A 20,355-nucleotide genomic window follows, 5' to 3' on the forward strand; every position below is an offset into this window, starting at 1 on the left:
AATGGTCGTGTGTAAACAGGATATTTTAGATTATCATTATTTGATAATCTACGTAAAGCTTTTTAAAACCTTTATCTATGAAATAAAGGTTATGGTTTGTTTTAAAAATGAATGCAGTCTTTGAAAAACGTCTCATATAGAGGTCAAAACCTCGCAACGAAATCAATTAATATGGAACGTTTTTAATCAATAAGAACGGGACATTTCAGCGTGTATTAAAACAAATGGGGTAATTATCATTATAGCGTTAAGTTTAGTTACCAGGGTGCTCTGTTACGTAGAATCTATTAAAAAAGTTTTGATGAAATCTTGTGGTCTATCTTTATATACTTATGACTCGGACAATTAAACCTATAACTCATCAACATTCGTGTTGACTTTTTAGCATGTTTTATTCTCAGGTCCTTAGAATGCTTCCGCTGTGATGTGCTTGTTGCCTGCATGGAGTCTCTCATGCTTTGTACAAAGTTTATTGCATTCAAAATAAAACCGCGTTGTGTAATAAATAATTGGACTGTGATGTCAACCTGTAAATTAAAGACTTATGTATTTTGGGGTTTTGCTTATATTTAACCACTCGCCCATATGTTTATAACTTTCTGTGTTTAGAAAGTCACTTATTTTAATGAATGCAATATTTTATCAAAACATATCATATAGAGGTCAAAACCTCACTGTGGAATCAATGATTAACGTGCCGCGTTAATAGCGATTTTGACGGGTCGTTACATAAAACGTCCTTAAAAATCAAATTCGAATTTTAGTTCATATTTATTTTAAAACGAGTTACAGTGTCCGCTTCTGCTATTTTTTTTTCTCTTTAGCTTTGACAGTCAATACCAATCAATGGGTTGTTCTAAATTCTAAATCATAACTTAATTGAATTCTATAAATCGTTGTTGTGATAGTATGATCTCTGGTCGACTAGTTTGTTAGCAGAAGAAGAAGGAAATGTATTGAGAGGTTAAAAGAATTTAAATGGTGTTAATAACAGAAAAATAAAACGGAGTAGATGGTTTGGGGTAGTGACTGGTATGCGAGTGATCCTGGTTCGATTCTTGTATCTGCCAATTTTTTTTTTTGTGATGAGCTTTATGAGGTTGTTATTATTATTATTATTATTATTATTATTATTATTATTATTATTATTATTATTATTATTATTATCACCATTGTTAATATTAATTACTGTTATTATTATGTAAAAATTAATGATAAGGTATCAATTTATAATTATTAGTATTATTATTATAATTAATAACATAAGTATTATTATTAACACTACTATTATTATTATTGATATAATTATCATTATCATTAAACTAATTAGTAATATTGTCATTATTGTTATTATTAGTGTTATAATAATAATAATTATAATTATTATTACTATAGGCACAAGTATTATAATCATTATCATTAATATTATTAAAAGTATTAATAACATTATTATTATTAGTAATCTTATCATTTTAGTATTAGTATATCATCATTAAGAATTACGAATATTATAGTTATTATTATTACTACTAGTACTAGTATTATTATTATTATTATTATTATTATTATTATTATTATTATTATTATTATTATTATTATTATTATTATTATTATTATCACAGTTTAATTCTATTAATATTATTATTAGTATTATTATTATTAACATTAATAATAGTATTATAATCAAGAATACTATTAGTAGTATCATTTTATAAAAATTTTCACTTTTATTAAAACTATCACTTTATATAAAAATTATCACATCTAGTATTATCATTATTATTAGTATCAATTTTATTAGTAATATCATTTTCAATATCATATTTATGTAATGTATTATTATTATTAAAATTCTCATAGATATTAAAACTATCACTTTTATTAAAATTATCATTTTCATTATTATTACTATATTATAACCATTAAAATTTTGTACATAAAATATATTTATACTACCTATAATTATATACTCCCTCCGTCCCAATTTAATAGTCCACAGACAAAATGGCACACAGTTTTAGAAAATTCCACTAACTTCATTTATCCACCAATGAAATATTTTCTCTCTCCAGATCCACCAATCAAATATCCTCTTTCCTTTCTATTTATGGAAGTGGACTATTAATTTGGGACATCCCAAAATGGAAAAACAAGACTATATAATTGGGACGGAGGTAATATCAAACATATTAACATATATATAGTATGTAATATAATATATAGGCAAACTCTTGTACAAATTCTATATAAACTACAACAACAAATAAATACAAATATTAAATACTTAATAAATGAAAATTTATGTGAATTCCATTATATGTTTTAATAAGATATACAATTGATATAGGTTCGTGAATCCGAGGCCAACCCTGCATTGTTCAGTATCGTCGTATGAATATTTTTACTACAAAATATTGTAGAGTGAGTTTCATTACTCCCTTTTTAAATGCATTTGCAATATATATTTTTGGGACTGAGAATACATGCGCTTTTATAAATGTTTGACGAAATAGACACAAGTAATTGAAACTACATTCTATGGTTGAATGATCGAAGCCGAATATGCCCCTTTTTGCTTGGTAGCCTAAGAATTAGTAAACCGATCTACTAATTGACGCGAATCCTAAAGATAGATCTATTGAGCCTAACAAACCCCATCCGTTGTAGAATATGCTTTAGTACTTCGAGTTTTTATATCATGTCTGATGGATGTCCCGAAATGATGGGGATATTCTTATATGCATCTTGTTAATATCGGTTACCAGGTGTTCAATCCATATGAATGATTTTTGTCTCTATGCATGGGACGTATATTTATGAGAAATGGAATTGAAAATCTTGTTGTCTATTAAAATGATAAAAATGAATGATTATGATAAACTAATGAACTCACAAACCTTTTGGTTGACACTTTAAAGCATGTTTATTCTCAGGTATGAAAGAAATCTTTCGCTGTGCATTTGCTCATTCTAGAGATATTACTTGGAGTCATTCATGACATAATTCAAAAGACGTTGCATTCGAGTCGTTGAGTTCATCAAGAGTATTACTAAGTCAATTATAGTGAACATATTATGAAGTTGTATGCATGCCGTCAACTTTCGATGAAATGAAAGTTTGTCTTTTAAAAACGAATGCAATGTTTGTAAAATGTATCATATAGAGGTCAAGTACCTCGCGATGTAATCAAATGTAATGTATTCGTCCAGATGGATTAGGACGGGTCCTTTCATAAGGCGTTGCTAGCGCGCCCTTGCAAATGTCATTGCAAGCACAATCAACCTCCTAACCTTTTGCTTTGCTTGTTTGTACTTTATGCTTTATAATTAATAATATAATGTATGAATTAATTAATTTAGGTGGATTAAATGTAGTTGTGGGCGGTTTGTCATGAATGCTAGTGTTGTGTGATGGGTAAGTAGTTGGAAAGAAGCACTGGTGTGGCACTGTGGCACTGAGTGGTTGTGAAAACATATGTGATGAATATGAGTAGTCTTAATAATCTTATATCTCCCGATATTGTTGGTACGTCTCAGTGACTTTTATTTTGTAAACTTTGTATAAATGACTTGTCTTTATTCTCGGATAGAAGAAGGATTGTCTACATCTCACCTCCCTATATATCACTTATGTGGTATTGGGTTGTTGTTGTTTTTGTTGTTGTTGTTGTTTAAATATAACATTTCTTTATTTACGAAGTAATTCGGTACAAAATCTTCTAGTTTGATACGTATATTTTGGAGTACTTGTCAATTTTAACCACATACCTATTGATTAGAAGTGTACATCTGAAACATATAAGCAGTGTATTAGTACATTTACGAAACCAAGATGTTGGGGTTAATACTCATTACTCATATATTCCGTATCATACAAGAATGAGTATATTGTATGAATAGTCCATTATGAATTGTCCATTGTGTTACACATTAAGTTCTTTATCTTACTAAAATAGACTTTTTTGCTCCGTTGGTCCTTCTATTATACACGAAATTGCAATCCGAGCCCCCCAAGTTTTTTTTTTGATTTTCGCATCCTTTTAATTGCAATATTTTGCAATCCGAGTCCTTCCGTCACTTTGCCGTATAAATTGGCCGTTAGTACCATCACGTGACCAAAATGTGATGGATAAAATCGTCTTTTTGCATCCTGACCAGCTCCTTTATACGTTCAACAAGTTAGGTGCCTTCATTTTTAACACCTCTTTCTCTTTCATCCCTCGATTTTATCAAATAAAAAACCAGATAGCGAACCAAAATTTCATTGATCGATGGCTGAGAACTGGGTTATTCGTGCACCAGAGATGGAACAAAAAGATATAGATCAACTATACAGTATGTTTGTCAAACCCTAATCGTCATCGTTGTTTTTGTTTTTAAATTTTGAACAGTAAAACCCAAAATCGTTATTATGTTGCAGATATCTACCCTGATTTGTTCTCAATTATATTACATCATGGTGGGTATTTACGTATGGGTAGTGAAGTAGTTTACACTGATGGTCAGACCACCTACATTGATTGCTTCAACATTGACACATTTTATGTATTACAATTGCATGAGGTTATGCAAGCATTAGGTTATGATCCTATGAAACCTGTGTTATTTCGCTACCTTAAACCCAATACAAAGTTAAATAGTGGGTTAGAACTTTTAGATGATAGAGAACATTGTGATGGTTTGATTAGTTATTTGGCAGATGAGGGAGAGGAGGGTTTAAGGTATATGGAAGTTTTTGCTGAACATCAGGATCTCAAAGGGAAGAGGAAACTTATTAAACTAATTGATGAAAATGCACTATTAGAAGCTGTTCATAATGATGCAGGAGTTCATAATGATGCAGAAGTTCACAATGATGCAGAAGTTCACAGTGACTATGAAGATAGTGATTATATTGTGGATGAGGATAATGAGATTGTGGATGTTCATGTAGACATGAAAGACTTTAACTTTCACATTGATAAAATTGTTGAGTTTATTGGCAACGGTTCCAAAGTCAGTGAAGATGAAGAGGATAATGAAGATGATATTGAATTAGATGTATTGAACAATGATGGATTTGACAGTTATGAAACAGAAAGTGATGAGGAAGGTTTAAGAAAAAGGAAAATTAAAAAGTTAGAAGAACATGCTAAAGCTGATGCACAGATTGGTAAGACATTTTTTTATCTTGGCTAAAAGTTTGAAAGTACTGTAGAGGTTAGAGAATTAGTTAAGTCTCATGCTATTGAAACAAGAAGAAAACTAGTATTTGTTAAGAATGATAAAAGAAGGATCCGTGTAAGGTGTGAAGGGGTGGTTAATAAGCCAAATGTTGGGTTCAAAGTTAGTCAACAATCTGAGGTGGGGCCCAGTAACATAAAGACAACTTGTGGTGTAGTTGCAAGAGTAAAGCCAAATTAAAGGCAAAAAAGAAAAAAAGTTGATAAGAGAGAATCTTGTGGTGGTCCTAAAAACGACAAATGGGTTAAAAGAAATTTAAATATAGTCTGTGAATGAGTGTTGTTGGTTTCTAAACCTAAAGGTAGTAAAGAATGGGAAGTGAGAACATATAAACCTCACCATCAATGCGGTCAATCAAGAAAAATACCATATTGCACTTATCAATTCTTGTCTAATAAGTTGTTGCCTCAACTTGTTAACAACCCCAAGATTCCAATTAAAGCTGCTAGATCTAATTTGGAAACAGATCTGGAATTGGTCATCTCTGAATATAAAACATACAGAGCTTTGAGAAGGGCAACAAAGATGATACAAGGTGATTATTATTCTCAGTATGGTGAGATTAGAGATTATATTTGTGAGTTGAAAAGGGCTAATCCTGATTCCACTGTTAAAATTGATGTTGAGCCTGGAAACCTTAAGCAAACTACAAGGGTATTCAAAAGAATTTACATATGTTTGGGTCCACTTAAGAAGGGGTTTAAAGCAATTGGCAGAGATCTGTTGGGCTTGGATGGTGCTTTTATGAAAGAACCAGCCAGTGGTTGCATCTTGAGTGCTATAGGTGTTGATTCCAACAATGGCATTTATCCAGTTGCATATGCCATAGTTGAACAAGAATGTGGTGCATCATGGACTTGGTTCTTACAAAATTTGGGTGATGATCTTGACTTGTCTCTCAATTCTAACTTTACATTCATATCAGACAGACAAAAGGTATTCACTTTGACTTTATTAATATAGTTTAGTCTATAGTTTATTAATATTCAATTGACTTTTATTAATAATTAATTTACTTAACTTAATATTTATTATGGTAGGGTTTGATATAAGCTGTGAGCAACTTGTATCCAAGTGCTGAACATAGACATTGTCTAAGACACATTCATGGCAATATGAAAGGTAGCTTTAGAGGTTTAGCATATAAGAACCATTTGTGGAGGTGTGCAACTGTGACAACAGTGCCTGAGTTTGAACAATCCATGCTGCAATTGAAAGAGTTTGATAATGAAGCATATGTTTGGTTGACTAAGATTCCTCCTCAAGAGTGGGCTAGAAGTCACTTTACTGGGAGGGTTGTGTCTGATGTATTGCTTAGTAACATGTGTGAAGTGTTTAATAGATGGTTGGTTGATGCAAGAGACAAACCAATAGTTACAGCTTTAGAATACATTAGAGAGTATTGTATGAAAAGAATTGTGAATGTTAAAAAGAAGATTTTAAAAACAAATGGAATTTTAACTCCTGCTGCAAGTAAGGTGTTTGAGAAGATTAAGTCTGATGCTAACAAATGTGATGTTTTATGGGGAGGAAATCAAAGATATCAAGTTAGTGGACATGGGAATGAGCAGTTTGTGGTTGATATTGAGTCAAAATCATGTGCTTGTAGGAAGTGGGAACTTACTGGAATACCTTGCAAGCATGCTGTTGCAGTTATCAATAACATGGCAGACAATGGTCTTGAAGTTAGTGAACCAGAAACATGGGTTCATCCAGTTTATTTGTTATCTACTTGGATTAACACATACCAGTTTACAGTTGAACCATTGAATGGAAGAACTTTGTGTGAAAAAGCTGAAGATGGGTACACTCTTGTTGCACCAAAGAAGATATCCACCCCTGGTCGACCAAAAAAAAAGAGAAGAATGTCTGCTAATGAGAAGGATGTGGTTGGTGTAGATGGTAAACTGTCATCACAAGGTATAAGTACAATTCTTTTACTTTAACTTTCTTATACATTACTTTACTTATTAATTCTTTAAAATAGGTAAGTTAAAGAAATGTGGTGCTTGTGGAATTTATGGTCATAACAAAAGAAAGTGTCCCAATGGGGGTACTAATGGGGCATCTACAAGTGGTGGTGGTGGTGGAAGTAATGGTGGAAGTAAGAAGAAGAAGGCATCTGATGGTGATAATGGGGGTACTAATGGGGCATCAAAAAGTGGTGGTGGTGGAAGTAATGGTGGAAGTAAGAAGAAAAAGGCATCTGATGGTGACAAGAAGAAAAAAAGGAGTGATGGTAATGGGAAGAAGAAGACTTAAATGTCTGTGTTAGTTTGTATGAACAATGTATTTTGGCTAAACTTGTTATGTATTTTGTAACTTCTTTTGCTAAGCTTGTTATGTATTTGGTCAACTTGTTATGTATTTGGCTAAACTTGTTATGTATTTGGTAATGGTAGGTTTTTAAGTTGTAATCGAATGATAATAGTCTGTATTTGGTGGTCTGTATTTGGTAACTTCTTTTGCTACTCCTAATATATATGTTATCTTTAATGACTAATGTATTTTGTCACTTATTATGCTACTACTAATATGTATTAGTGTCAATATAGTGTCAAGCAAAAGGTACCAAATGTAGTTCAAGAAAAAAATCCTGCATTGCAATTAGATTGAAGGAAATGTCAATATAGTGTCAACCAAATTACCATTCTCCATTTCAAGTAGATTCAACAAAAAAAGATACATTCAAGACTTGTCTACATTGATACATTACATCATTCGAATACTACTAAAACACTGCAATTAACCCAGTTCAATTTGAGAAGTACAACATTACAAACACAACCCAGCTAACAATCAACATAATCTTCAGATTCCACTCTCTTTTTTCTGATTCTCTAAGCTTTTCATCAACTTCCAATTTGGCATTCATAACTGCAGATATGCAATCCAGTGTATTTGGAGGATCGTACCAAGCAAAGAACGAGCAATACGATATCTGCAAAAATAAGAAACAAGAATTCGTAACAGATATGGAATTATCAACGAATTGGATCAAGTCAAATTACCTTTTTTCACACGTATAGTAACGACGTCCGGGGTTAGCTTCAGAGTTTGAGAATCGTATTACACACGGTCGACCACACCAGCATTCCATCTCTACAAATTAGGGTTCGAATTTTTGATTTCAATATTTGGGGATTTATCTAGGGTTTGAAATGAACGAGGTGTTGAAAATGAAGTCACCCAACTTGTTTGCAACGTATAAAGGAGCTGGTCAGGATGCAAAAAGACGATTTTACCCATCACGTTTTGGTCACGTGATGGTACTAACGGCCAATTTAGACGGCAAAGTGACGGAGGGACTCGGATTGCAAAATATTGCAATTAAAAGGACGCGAAAATAAAAAAAAAACTTGAGGGACTCGGATTGCAATTTCGTGTATAATTGAAGGACCAACGGAGCAAAAAAGTCACTAAAATACCATCCTATGACTGAGCGAAGTAGATATGCTGAACACGCATCACTAAGGGTATACATGCAACAACTTAGGAGATTTTAGACCGTCTATACACGACTAATAAAGCACGAGTACTAATAGTGAAAATGTATATAAATCGCAGGGACCAATAATGCAAATTACTGTAAAAGGATAGATACCTCAAACTCAAAGTGTGGCCAACTTAATTTGTATACTTTCACCAAATAATAAACCAGTTTTTTGTCAGTAACATTTTACCATCCAAATAACAATAATGCCATAATTGTTAAAATGACAAAGTAACAAAGAAGAGTTACATATTTACATTAAAACGGATATGAAGTTTGTACTTGTAACATTTTTGACAAAGTAAAGTTAATAAGTTTTAAACATTATATTAAATTGGATATAAAAGTTTTCATTTGATAAGGGATGGAGAGACTATTTTTCTTTATATGGAGCTTTCCATTTTTTCCTCCCATAACACTTATTTTGTGTACTTCATTTTCATTCCTATAACTTTCAACATATGAATTTTAAATTTATGTAAACTCTATTTCTATAACATGTTGTTTTGCAGACTCACTTAAGAGAACTATATTTGCTGTTTTAAACAAAACTGTTAAAAGATGCAGCAGGGCAAGAATGATCATAGGAGCGACAGTACGATTTTGGGATCAAGATATCGAAGAATTTACAGGCATTTTGAAGAGACGATTACACTGTCGTTAATTGCTGCTTACAATAACACTTGTTTTAGATCCTTTGTTTGCGCCCTCTTCGTTACAGTTTGCTTTTTTGTTAATATGGTCGTATATACTCGCTATTTATATGTCACTGTGTCTGTAAGTCTGTTATCATTTCATCTTCTTAATCTATTATTACATCATATTGGTTTTTTTTTTTTTGAAAAGTTATTATATCGTTACATGAAATTTGAACTGATATAATCTGTAATCCTGTTAGACATGGTAATATTTTTTTACAAAACAATGTGGACAAAAAGTGTTTACAAAAGTTTGCCCATTTGAACACCACATGACCCACCCGACCCGTTCAGTTTGTCACCTCTAGCATGAACGCTTTATGCGTTTGATTTCTCATGTTGGGTTGTTTATATATGTTTGAATTTCAGCCAGTAGCTCAAGATACCACAATATATACTACCACAACCGTGCATAAAAAGATCGAAATTCCAATTAATTGCTCTTTGGGTAATCTCACTCTAACATGCCCTGATAACTATTACCCAAAAAGATTCAAACTTTATGAACAAGATCACACGTCAGTACCTCAACATACGTGTCCCGAGTTCTTCCGTTGGATTCACGAAGATTTAAAGCCATGGGCAGAAACTGGGATAACAAAAGAGATGGTTGAAATGGGTAAGAAATCAGCTACCTTTCGGTTCGTAGTATTAAACGGACGAGCGTATGTCGAGAAGTATAAAGAAAGTATCCAAACGCGAGACGTTTTCACTATTTGGGGGTTGTTACAGTTGCTAAGAAGGTACCCGGGAAAAGTACCTGATTTGGATCTTATGTTTGACTGCCTTGACTTTCCAGTTATTCGAAAGAAAGATTACGATAAGTTTAATTCAACGGTTGCTCCACCACCGTTGTTTCGTTACTGTAGCGATGATGACTCGTATGACATTGTTTTTCCTGATTGGTCCTTTTGGGGTTGGTAAGTTTTTCCATCTTCCACCATCTGTAGTTAACATTAGAGCCTCACAGGTGTCATTTTTGACCCATTTAGTTATGAATGGGTCGATTCATATTTGACATCCTGATTATGTACTAAAAGATAAATGAATTTGTAGCTGAAAGAGTAGCAGTAGACCTGACCTGATCTGACCCAACCCGACCCGACCCATTTGAGTATTACAAAGATTACCCATTTTACCAGCTAGTGAACCCACCGGACCAGCTCATACTGACAGCTCTAATTCACACCGTTTATTTGGGTCTTGAATTTTCTCTTGCAGGGCTGAAATTAATATAAAACCATGGAACTTATTGTTGAAGGACCTTCATAAAGGCAACAAAAGGACCAAGTGGATAGATCGAGAGCCGTACGCGTACTGGAAAGGTAATCCGTGGGTTGCAGAACACCGAAAAGATCTTGTTAAATGTAATGTTTCTGACACACAGGACTGGAACGCTCGTCTTTATATACAGGTTTTTAATCTAGTGATACACATAAGTTTAAACTTAGATGATTGCAGTTATAAGATTTGTTAATTATCCACATTTAGGACTGGATTCGAGAATCGCAAGAGGGTTTTAAACAATCAAATGTGGCTAACCAATGCACCCACAGGCAAGAAACAACCTTTTTCAGTTTTTTATAATCTTGTTTAAGTATTACTAAATAGAACTCTGTAAAACTAGGCGAGTACTTGGTTCAATTACTCGGGAAAACTCGGTCAAAACTTGGTCAATCTCGGTCAAACATGGCCAAAAGCTAACAAACGCTCAAAATTCAGGGAAAATTATTCAAACTCGGTCAAAACTCGGGATTACTCGGTCAAACGTGCCCGTAACAAAAACTAAGAGTTTCTGGGAAAATCTGTCAAAGCTTGGTCAAAATCGGTTAAAGTCAAACTCGGTTAAAAGTTGGTCAAAACTCGGGATTACTCAGTCAATCTCGGTCAAAATTGGCTAAGACTCAAAATTTATGGGAAAATCAGTCAAAACTCGGTCAAAGTCAAACTTGGTCAACATTCAAGTACTCTTCGAGTTGCATGATACTCCACAAAAAGCGCCTCGCGAGTTTTCCAACCTTGACTAAATCACATCTATATGTGCAGATATAAAATCTATATCGAGGGATCTGCGTGGTCTGTGAGTGGAAAATACATTATCGCTTGTGATTCAGCTACCTTAATAGTGACACCTTATTACTATGATTTCTTCATGAGGGGGATGATGCCCCTTCAACATTACTGGCCCATAAAAATGGATGACAAATGCAGATCCATCAAGTTTGCTGTTCAATGGGGCAACATGCATGAGCAAAAGGTATTACCCGTTTTGCCCATTTTGCCACATCAGAAGAACAGTGAAGAACTTATGCAGACAACATTTCATTGTTGTTACATGACAGGTTCAAGAAATCGGAAAGGCAGCAAGCAGTTTTATACAAGAAGATTTAAAAATGGATAACGTATACAATTACATGTTTCATCTTTTAAATGGGTATTCAAAGCTCATGAAATACAAGCCTACGGTCCCTGAAAATGCAGTCGAAATTTGTTCGGAGACGATGGTTTGCACTTCACAAGGGTTTGTTAAGCAATTTATGGAGGAGTCTACTGTTAAAGGTCCTGCTTATGTCAGCCCATGCGTCATGCAACCTCCATATGATCCTCAAACTCTTAATTCCATACTTGATACAAAAGTGAATTCAATTAAACAAGTTGAGAAATGGGAAAAAGACTACTTTGAACAAATTAATCAAGTTTAGAGATTATTTATCGCCTTCTCTATGGTACGTTGAAAAACATTAATCTGTTGTGTACATTATCTGTCCTGTTCTCTACCATATTTTGATCAAATTAGCTCTAGAGTCGAATATGTGTCCGAACCACGTTTGAGAATGAACAAAAAGAATAGTAACATTACATTACATTACAGTGTCAACAATTCCTTTTCGGTAAACGAAAATAATTAAGAAAAGAAAGAACGAAAACAAAATGACAATGTTCGATCATGCATACGCAATAAACTCTTTAAATGAATTGAAGCTCCTTCATACTTTATTTAAATTGCCCGCGATTTAATGGTGTCTAAGCTCATCTCACTAGGGTCTGTTGCTTGCAACTCAACTTGAATTCCGTCGAGTTCTCTCTTAAATCTGTCTTTCGAGCTTGCATACACCATCTTCATTCTCACCTTAGATGTATCGGGTGACCTATTTTAATAAAGAATGTGTATATGTTTAAAATTCTATCACACAAATTTTTAAAATGATATAATGAACATATATATCATTATTACCAGGCAATGAAAAAGATTTTGCTTTTCTGGCAATTTTCATCAGTGGTGAAGTCAAAATCAAAGACAGCATAACGACATTCATCAGTAGGAAGCGCGTTTGTGAAATCTTCGTAGGTCTGATCAGGACCGCCGATCTTATCAATAGTTACCTGCAGTGGCGGAACCAAAAACATTTTTACCGGGGGCGAAATTTTTTTTAAAAACGCAGCAACTTTTTTTGGGCATAATACGGAGGCTTAGGCAAAATATGGAGGCTTTTAAGCAAAATATGGAGGCTTTGATGGCAAAATATAGAGACTTTTGGGCAAAGAAAACTCCCTGGGTTCAAAATGAAAAAAACTAAATTTTTTGCATTTAAAATTTGAAATTGACTGGGGGCATCTGCCCCCTCTGTCCCTAAATACTTTCGCCATTGGTTACCTGCTGATCTTCGATTTTGTAGGTAATGTATCGATAGTTCCGTTTTGATTTTAGCTCCAGAAACTTCAGCTTGCATTCATCATTCACAGCCATTCCAGAAGCCGCGTTCGCCTAACCAAATGAAATACATTCATCATCGAAAATTTAATAAATAAAAAGTATCGACTATTGATGCATGAACAAACATCTTTTCAATGGCGAAAAATGGAAACAATAGTGAAATTCATAATGTAATGCATTATCAAATAGATTTACACATCATGATTAACAATATATCCATTAAAATGTATACTATTATCTAAGTGATTCCAGACTACTAAATCGTCACTAGAAACAATAATGACATAGAAATGAATCATATATTGTGAATCATAAAACTCAATGAATTTATTAAAACTGTTGATATAAATTTAACTGAATCGCATCTTCTACATCATACATTATGTATGATACATAATTACATACCATGATTGGTAGTGTAATTGGATGATAATGGTAAAGAACAAAACTGCAAAAAGAAGAAGATATGGGAGAAAGAGAGAGATCCTTAAAATATGGAAAAATAAATGAAACTAATAATAATATTTCTGTTGAGGGAGGTAATAAGTGGTGAGAAATTTTCTTTCAGCCTCTTATGCATCACCTTCCAATTTTATTGTTTTCTTTTTTCTATGGAATTTAAGAATATTTTATTTTACTTTACGAGAAACTTACGTACATTCATTATATACCTATGGAGATATCTATTACATCATTTATTATCATTTACAGTATTGTTTTAGAGCATTTTTATTTTTATAGGTTATATCGTTGGATCCGTGGTTGGATCCGCCAACCACTCACACCAATATTAGCGACAAGTGGTTGCTTAGTGGTTGGACCATTGTGCTTCAAATTTTCGTTGGATGACAAATTGAATCACGGATCAGTTGCATTTTGAGTACATAATGCTTTTAAACTTGTACCCGTAATAATTAATTAATTTAGTGAGTGCGAGGAAGTGTGTTATGTGTATGTCATGGTTGTTAGCATTTAGTCTTTGGTTAGAGATCGGAAGGAAGTGCTGATGTGGAATTGATGTGACAGTCAGTGATACAATAACATAACGTCATGGTTAAGACCATTTCCAATCATGAAACATTTCTTCAAATTAACACACTGACACATCAGCGTCAACTCAGGATTTCTTTTCATTTTCTTCTCATCACTAATCCATCACATTTCACTCACAACCATGACACTCTTTCTCACACCCACTCAATTAATTAAATAAATCAATTTACAAAAAATAAAATAAAAATGTTGCATGTACAGGTATATAAGGTATATATAGCACATATCTAGTGATACAATATGCTTTAGATTCACAAAATGTAGCACGAAAGACAATTGGCTAAGGATTAACAAACTCATGCCATTGATGTTATGCAATTGGCAAACCTTTCACACAATATTGGCTAAAGATTCACAAGTTAAATGAAAATGCTCTAAGAATGGTCTTATTTTTCTATGAAATTTAAGAATATTTTATTTTAGTTTACCAGAAATCTAGTTCTACATTATTTCTTGCGAGTTTTAAAAAACTTTTAACTTTAGAAATATTATATGATATTCTATATTTACATAAATCTTACATAGAGAAATTTACAACATGGACATCCGATCCAACTTGGCATTACAACTCATCCATAAATCTAACCAGCCCACCCATCATCTTAGCCTAATTTGAATTTTTTATTTTTTTTAATCGAACAATTATTCGGTCCTCATCCTTCCCGAAAACAGAGCACTAACAAATCCCTAAATAACCTCATAATCTAATCAATTTACATGAACACAACTACAGCTTTTAAGGAGATCGATAAAATAGAAAACATTCATAAATCATAAACAATGAAAAACATTAAGAATATCATCATCTTCTAGCACAAAAACGTGTCGTAGTTATTACTCGTAAATCACTCCATGATATAAAGCAACAGAATACAAACCAAATCAATATTAAGTGATTTGTTAATGGACTTTATTTAATTAGTTTATTATGAGAATATTAAGTGATTTGTTAATGGTCTTTATTTTTGGTAACGTATAATTGTTTAATTAATAAAATAAGTATTTAAATTAGGTTGAATTGATGGGTTAGTTTATGTTAGTGGATTGGTTAGTTTATGATAATTGATAAATGGTAACCAAATCAATAGTGAAATACGTATAATTCATATCCTATTTAATCCCATCCCTTCCACACTATTTCTTATTTTCTCCCATAATCACACCGCCGATGACGACCAACATATACAATCACCGTATCCCCGATTCCACACACGACGAATACACCATCACATTCTACCACGAGCCTATTCATACTCTAGTCACCGCCACACCATCATTAGTCGACGCTTGGATCTCCCAAATTGAATCCATCCACCAACACCGTCTCAACCGTCTAATCGTCGGTCTCGACATCGAATGGCGTCCTCCAAACGCTCCACAAATCGTCAACCCGGTCGCCACACTCCAACTATGTGTTGGACGCCGTTGTCTTATTTTCCAAATAGTCCATGCTGAATACTTTCCGTACTCTTTATGGAACTTTCTAAATAACCCTCTTTACACGTTTATGGGCGTCGGGATTGGTGATGACGTGGCCAAGCTGAGGAGGGATTATAATATTGGTGTTGCGAGCTATGCGGAATTGGGGAGGTTGGCGGCTGAACAGTTGGGTGCGCCAGAGCTTAATAGGTCTAGTTTGAAAGACCTAGCTCGAAGGGTTCTTGGTGCGGATATTGAGAAACCGACAAGTATTAGGCGGAGTAATTGGGATGACCAATATTTAACTGATCCTCAGGTGAAATATGCTTGTATTGATGCTTTTCTGGGTTTTGAGATTGCCAGGAATTTGATTCAGGGTTTTGATAATTACAATTAGTATTATTATATCACTAGTTAAGTGGTTGTTTTGGTTGATTAGTAGTTTTTGATTAAGTATGTGTTGGTGATGATATTAGGGATTAATGGCAATCCTATGAATGTATGATCATCTAAGGTGAAGTTCGAAATTTAGGGTTTAAGGAGTAGTATATTTCATTTTTAGTTCCACGTTTGACTATTGCAAAATGTGTGTTTCAAATGAATTTTGATGGTGTTGGTAAATGTTATATCTTTGATTGCTTGCACTCCATAAACCTTATTGAATATATGTGAAAAATGTAGTACAATTATCTAAAATTTGGAGTACCAAAACTTTTATTTTTAAAAAAAGCAAAAATTATTTAGTAATATACTCTTAATAATTACAAGATCATTGCAATAGATCTTGTAACTAGCTACGAATTACTCGTTGGTTAGCATATGATGTGTTGCTGTGGGAAATGAGTTCGCATTATATTTTAAATACAATTTCAATAATTAATAAAAATAATACACATATCAATAATCGTTCGAAACCTATATATCATTTTGTCCTATTTTTATAAATAGTATTTTCTTACAAATATATCAAATTAATTGTCATAAATAATTAGCATAACATGTACTCCATGTGTCTTGGAAAGTGTATATGGTTAGAATTTTTGTTAGATTTAAGATAAGTTTGATAATTGCCAGTTTTTCTTATATATTTAATGTAAGTTTGACTGTATTTATTTAAGATATGAGTGATTGTGAGTAATAAATGAGGGTAATTTGGAGAGTTTAATGCTATTTAAGAGTTATTTTTGCAAATGGTCAATTATTTTTGGACGGATATAAATAATAAGTTGGACAATCTTTTTACAACGGAGGGAGTATTTGGTAACAAATTAAAAAGAAAAAAAAAATCTTAAAAATCCTTGGTTATCATTATATGGAACTAGTTTCTAAGAGCCCGTGCGTTGCACGACGACTCTTAATCGAAAAAAGTTGAAACGTAAAATGTTATATCAATTATGTGCATAGCCCAACGGTTCTCCCCATGTACTTTGTGTCATGGGATAAGGAGAGGTCATGGGTTCGATCCTTATGGATGACATGATTTTCTTTAAAACAATTGAACACCAATAGAGGTGGTATATATTGATCCTATAGGGAGATTTTACCGGATTCATTCACGGACCTCCACTCAGGAACACTGCCCGAATGGATGTGTTTCCGGGTACCGTCGATCGGGTTCGGGTTTCCGCCCGAACGTGTGTGCTACGTGCAAATGATGAGGGTCTTGAAAGAAATGATCTACTGATGCAAAAAAAAAAAAAAAAAAAAAAAAAAAAAAAAAAAAACATTATGTGTATTGATTATGTGTATGCATGGGTAGAAGGATTAATCGTACTGTATGATAGACTAAAGAGTAGTGTCATTGCCTGAATATGAACCTTTCGCATTGACTATGTATGGACAGCAGTATCCCTATGTATGAGGCTAATGTTATCGCATATCATCTAATTAGCAATCTTCTTGTATATGTGATATATATCAATATAAAGATCTGTTGTTGAGTGTTTTTTTTTTTTTTTAATGGCATAATATATACTTTATTGCTGTATAAAACAACTTGAAACATGACTTCATAAAATGACTATTAAGAAATTACCTAAATTAAAATTATTAACCAACAGAAGTTCATCATCATAAGAACTCCACTAAGAAGTACCAATAAGTTTAACAAACTCTCGAGTTATAAACCACTTATTTGCTTAGACAAAAGAAACTCACAAGAACACTGGCAATAGCACAAAAAGATCAAACTATGATGATTTTGATCATTAACATACAAATGTTTTATTTTCATTACCGAAATCTCAAGAAAGAAGTGATAAGTGTATGCATGAATAAGATGTAGGTGACTTCCAACACATTTCCCTTTGATTAATTGTTTCATATCAGACTAAACTGCACCAAAAGCATAATATACTTTACTATAGAACATGACTTTTGTTTTAGAAGTTATGTACCAAATTATTTTTGACGTTTACATGGGCAGAAAGTTACATAAAGCATTTAAAATGGGTAAAGAATGCTACTTTGTAAAGAAGCTACATAACTTTGATTTCAGAAAGTTACATAAACCTATTTTAAATGGGTAAAGATTACCACTTTAAAAATGGTGCTTTAAATGGGTAAACACAATACAACATGTAACATCAATCTAAATGAGAATCAATGAGGTAAAATTGACTTAAAAAACATATACTTACCATTGAAAACATCATTTAGTGGACTTGTATACACGTAGATGATTGAGCTCCATTTTTATGTTCAGTAGTATTTCTATTACTTGGTACCGAAATTATAACAATAACATTAAACATTGTAGCACATCAGCTGATGCCATACTGATAAATCTGTCTACTAAATATTATAAGTTATTTTTCCAAATGTTTTTGAAAAAATGTTACACATTTAAGCCTTCACATGTTCATTAACTTCAAAAATACACTCGCGCTACTGCACAAAACTTACATTCAGCTAAACATGTTAATTTAACTCATTAATACATTTAAAAGGTTGTTTACTTATTCATAAAATTTGCATAGTAATATCTAAAGGAGTAACTAATATATTTGTACCTATTTCATTTCACTGAATGAACAAAAATCAATCTTTAATGTACATGTTGTTTAAGTCATAGCAGCAACTAAAGTTAGCAGAAACTAAATTTGAAGTTATAAACACGTATAGAATGCTATTTAGATGTCGTGTAATAATTTTGGCTCACAAAGGTTAGCTGGATAAGAATTTGGGTTATACAAACGGGTCAACATAAACACGTATAGGTCGAAAGTTACATGTTAACCAAAATAGGCCCACAACTCTTTTTAAAGAAACATGAAAACTTCTAGTTCATTTAATAAAACATAATAGACGTATTCAAATCAACATGCTCCAAATGACTAAAACGGGTCAAAGTGTCCAAATGGATGACCAATCCACTATTACCCATAGCTTCCATTGACTATCAATTCCATTCAAATTCAAATTCTGAACTTATTAACACGTTTTTATTATCATTTTAACTCTTACCTTAAGTTCATATAGCTTCTTCGGGCACGTAGGGAACTTTATAATAGTACCATTCTTTCATAGGCCGCAAGTCATAGAGAGATGTCGATTGCTCCATGCTGTAACTAATAAAGTCAGTTTTTTAAATAACTATATGACATAGTTCAATAGTTAACATAACTGTGACGCCCCGTACAAAACCATTGTGTACGATTCGTCAACAACATGATCTTTACATGGTCAAATACTACATGCTGTTTGAAAACCAGTTTTGCATTCATAAAAAGATAGCGTTTACAAAAGATAACGTGACACAAAGGTCGTCACAAAGTCATTATTTGAAAATAACATAAGTTACGAATGCAAAGAAAAGTTTCATGATTGAGACATCTCTAAGTAATGCAGCGGAAATCTAACACAGCAGGTCCATAACAGCAAGTCTATAACACCAAGATAGCAAGTCTAACAGCGGAAGCAACATCGTCTAAGCACCTGAGAAATACATGCTTAAAAGTCAACACGAATATTGGTGAGCTATAGTTTGTAAACAGTAAAGTAATGTAGACCACGAGTTATCGTATTCAAAACAGTATGAAATGTATATGCTTATCTGTGGGCACCCGGTAACTAACTTAACGTAATAGTAATACCCCCTAAAAGTAAACTTGGCGAGTGCGTATGTCCTCGAAGTATCAAACACCCGTTAAATGCTAGCGCGACTAGCTCGAGTGGGGATGTCAAACCCTATGGATTCATATCTAATATTCGCGTTCACCGGTTCAAAACCAATGATTAAACGTTACCGTGCAAAGGGGAATCTTTATGCCGTTATATAACCCACACATATGTAAAGTTTAAGTACTCGTGTCTAGTATGTAAAACATAAAAAGCGCATGTATTCTCAGTACCAAAAATAGTAAAAAGTAGTAAAGGGATGCTATAACTCACAGTGATAAAAGCGGTAAAGTCGATAATGAAAGTATGCAAGTAGTAAGTCGGTCCGAAAGGTCGTCAACCTAAGTCAAAGGTAACTAGGTCAGTATGTTGTCCAAAAAGGTTAAAAGTGAATAAATTAAGTTTAAGTGTTATCATCATCATCATTCATCATCATAAAAGCTAAGTAAGTTTGACAAGAATAGATATCGAAATAATAGGCTGACTTCGGTCAGCTGCTACGGCCTCTATACAAAACAAAAAGACGCGTAGCCAGTGGCTGTGGCTCCGTATATGAGTCCAATAACCGCTGACTAATTTTCAGAACCTAACTCGTCTTCATTTGACCGTGGCGACGGTTTACGTGCGAGTAGGTCA

General features: G+C 33.1%; 4 protein-coding genes across 4 annotated transcripts; 3 read left to right on the forward strand and 1 right to left on the reverse strand.

Annotated features, from left to right (window-relative positions):
- Positions 1–6,337: 6,337 nt before the first annotated feature.
- On the forward strand, positions 6,338–7,484 carry LOC139869097 (uncharacterized). Its single transcript, XM_071857422.1, has 2 exons — positions 6,338–7,142; positions 7,210–7,484. Exons 1-2 carry the CDS (start codon positions 6,338–6,340, stop codon positions 7,482–7,484), a joined length of 1,080 nt encoding a protein of 359 aa, XP_071713523.1.
- Positions 7,485–9,830: 2,346 nt separating this feature from the next.
- LOC139869098 (uncharacterized) lies at positions 9,831–12,115 on the forward strand. Its single transcript, XM_071857423.1, has 5 exons — positions 9,831–10,333; positions 10,635–10,827; positions 10,905–10,969; positions 11,460–11,670; positions 11,756–12,115. The coding sequence occupies exons 1-5, from the start codon at positions 10,020–10,022 to the stop codon at positions 12,113–12,115; spliced, it is 1,143 nt and encodes a 380-aa protein (XP_071713524.1). The 5' UTR covers positions 9,831–10,019.
- Positions 12,116–12,411: 296 nt separating this feature from the next.
- LOC139865895 (actin-depolymerizing factor 7-like) lies at positions 12,412–13,188 on the reverse strand. The gene is made up of 3 exons (XM_071853994.1): positions 13,069–13,188; positions 12,649–12,797; positions 12,412–12,562 (listed from the first exon to the last, which is right to left on the reverse strand). Exons 1-3 carry the CDS (start codon positions 13,159–13,161, stop codon positions 12,412–12,414), a joined length of 393 nt encoding a protein of 130 aa, XP_071710095.1. The 5' UTR covers positions 13,162–13,188.
- A 2,161-nt stretch (positions 13,189–15,349) lies between these two features.
- LOC139869100 (3'-5' exonuclease-like) lies at positions 15,350–15,997 on the forward strand. Its single transcript, XM_071857424.1, has one exon. It carries the CDS (start codon positions 15,350–15,352, stop codon positions 15,995–15,997), a length of 648 nt encoding a protein of 215 aa, XP_071713525.1.
- The last annotated feature ends 4,358 nt before the right edge of the window (positions 15,998–20,355 follow it).

Source organism: Rutidosis leptorrhynchoides, chromosome 9, assembly GCF_046630445.1.
Source record: "Rutidosis leptorrhynchoides isolate AG116_Rl617_1_P2 chromosome 9, CSIRO_AGI_Rlap_v1, whole genome shotgun sequence".
NCBI classification, from domain to species: Eukaryota; Viridiplantae; Streptophyta; class Magnoliopsida; order Asterales; family Asteraceae; genus Rutidosis; species Rutidosis leptorrhynchoides.

Excerpts from the sequence above, each read along its gene's own strand:
- LOC139869097 (XM_071857422.1), top strand. The coding sequence starts at position 6,338 with ATGAAAGGTAGCTTTAGAGGTTTAGCATATAAGAACCATTTGTGGAGG. Across the intron at positions 7,143-7,209 it reads TGGTAAACTGTCATCACAAG|GTAAGTTAAAGAAATGTGGT; the intron begins GTATAAGTACAA and ends TCTTTAAAATAG.
- LOC139869098 (XM_071857423.1), top strand. The coding sequence starts at position 10,020 with ATGGTTGAAATGGGTAAGAAATCAGCTACCTTTCGGTTCGTAGTATTA. Across the intron at positions 10,970-11,459 it reads GCTAACCAATGCACCCACAG|ATATAAAATCTATATCGAGG; the intron begins GCAAGAAACAAC and ends CTATATGTGCAG. Across the intron at positions 11,671-11,755 it reads GCAACATGCATGAGCAAAAG|GTTCAAGAAATCGGAAAGGC; the intron begins GTATTACCCGTT and ends GTTACATGACAG.
- LOC139865895 (XM_071853994.1), bottom strand. The coding sequence starts at position 13,161 with ATGGCTGTGAATGATGAATGCAAGCTGAAGTTTCTGGAGCTAAAATCA. Across the intron at positions 12,798-13,068 it reads ACAAAATCGAAGATCAGCAG|GTAACTATTGATAAGATCGG; the intron begins GTAACCAATGGC and ends CCGCCACTGCAG. Across the intron at positions 12,563-12,648 it reads AAAATCTTTTTCATTGCCTG|GTCACCCGATACATCTAAGG; the intron begins GTAATAATGATA and ends TTATTAAAATAG.
- LOC139869100 (XM_071857424.1), top strand. The coding sequence starts at position 15,350 with ATGACGACCAACATATACAATCACCGTATCCCCGATTCCACACACGAC.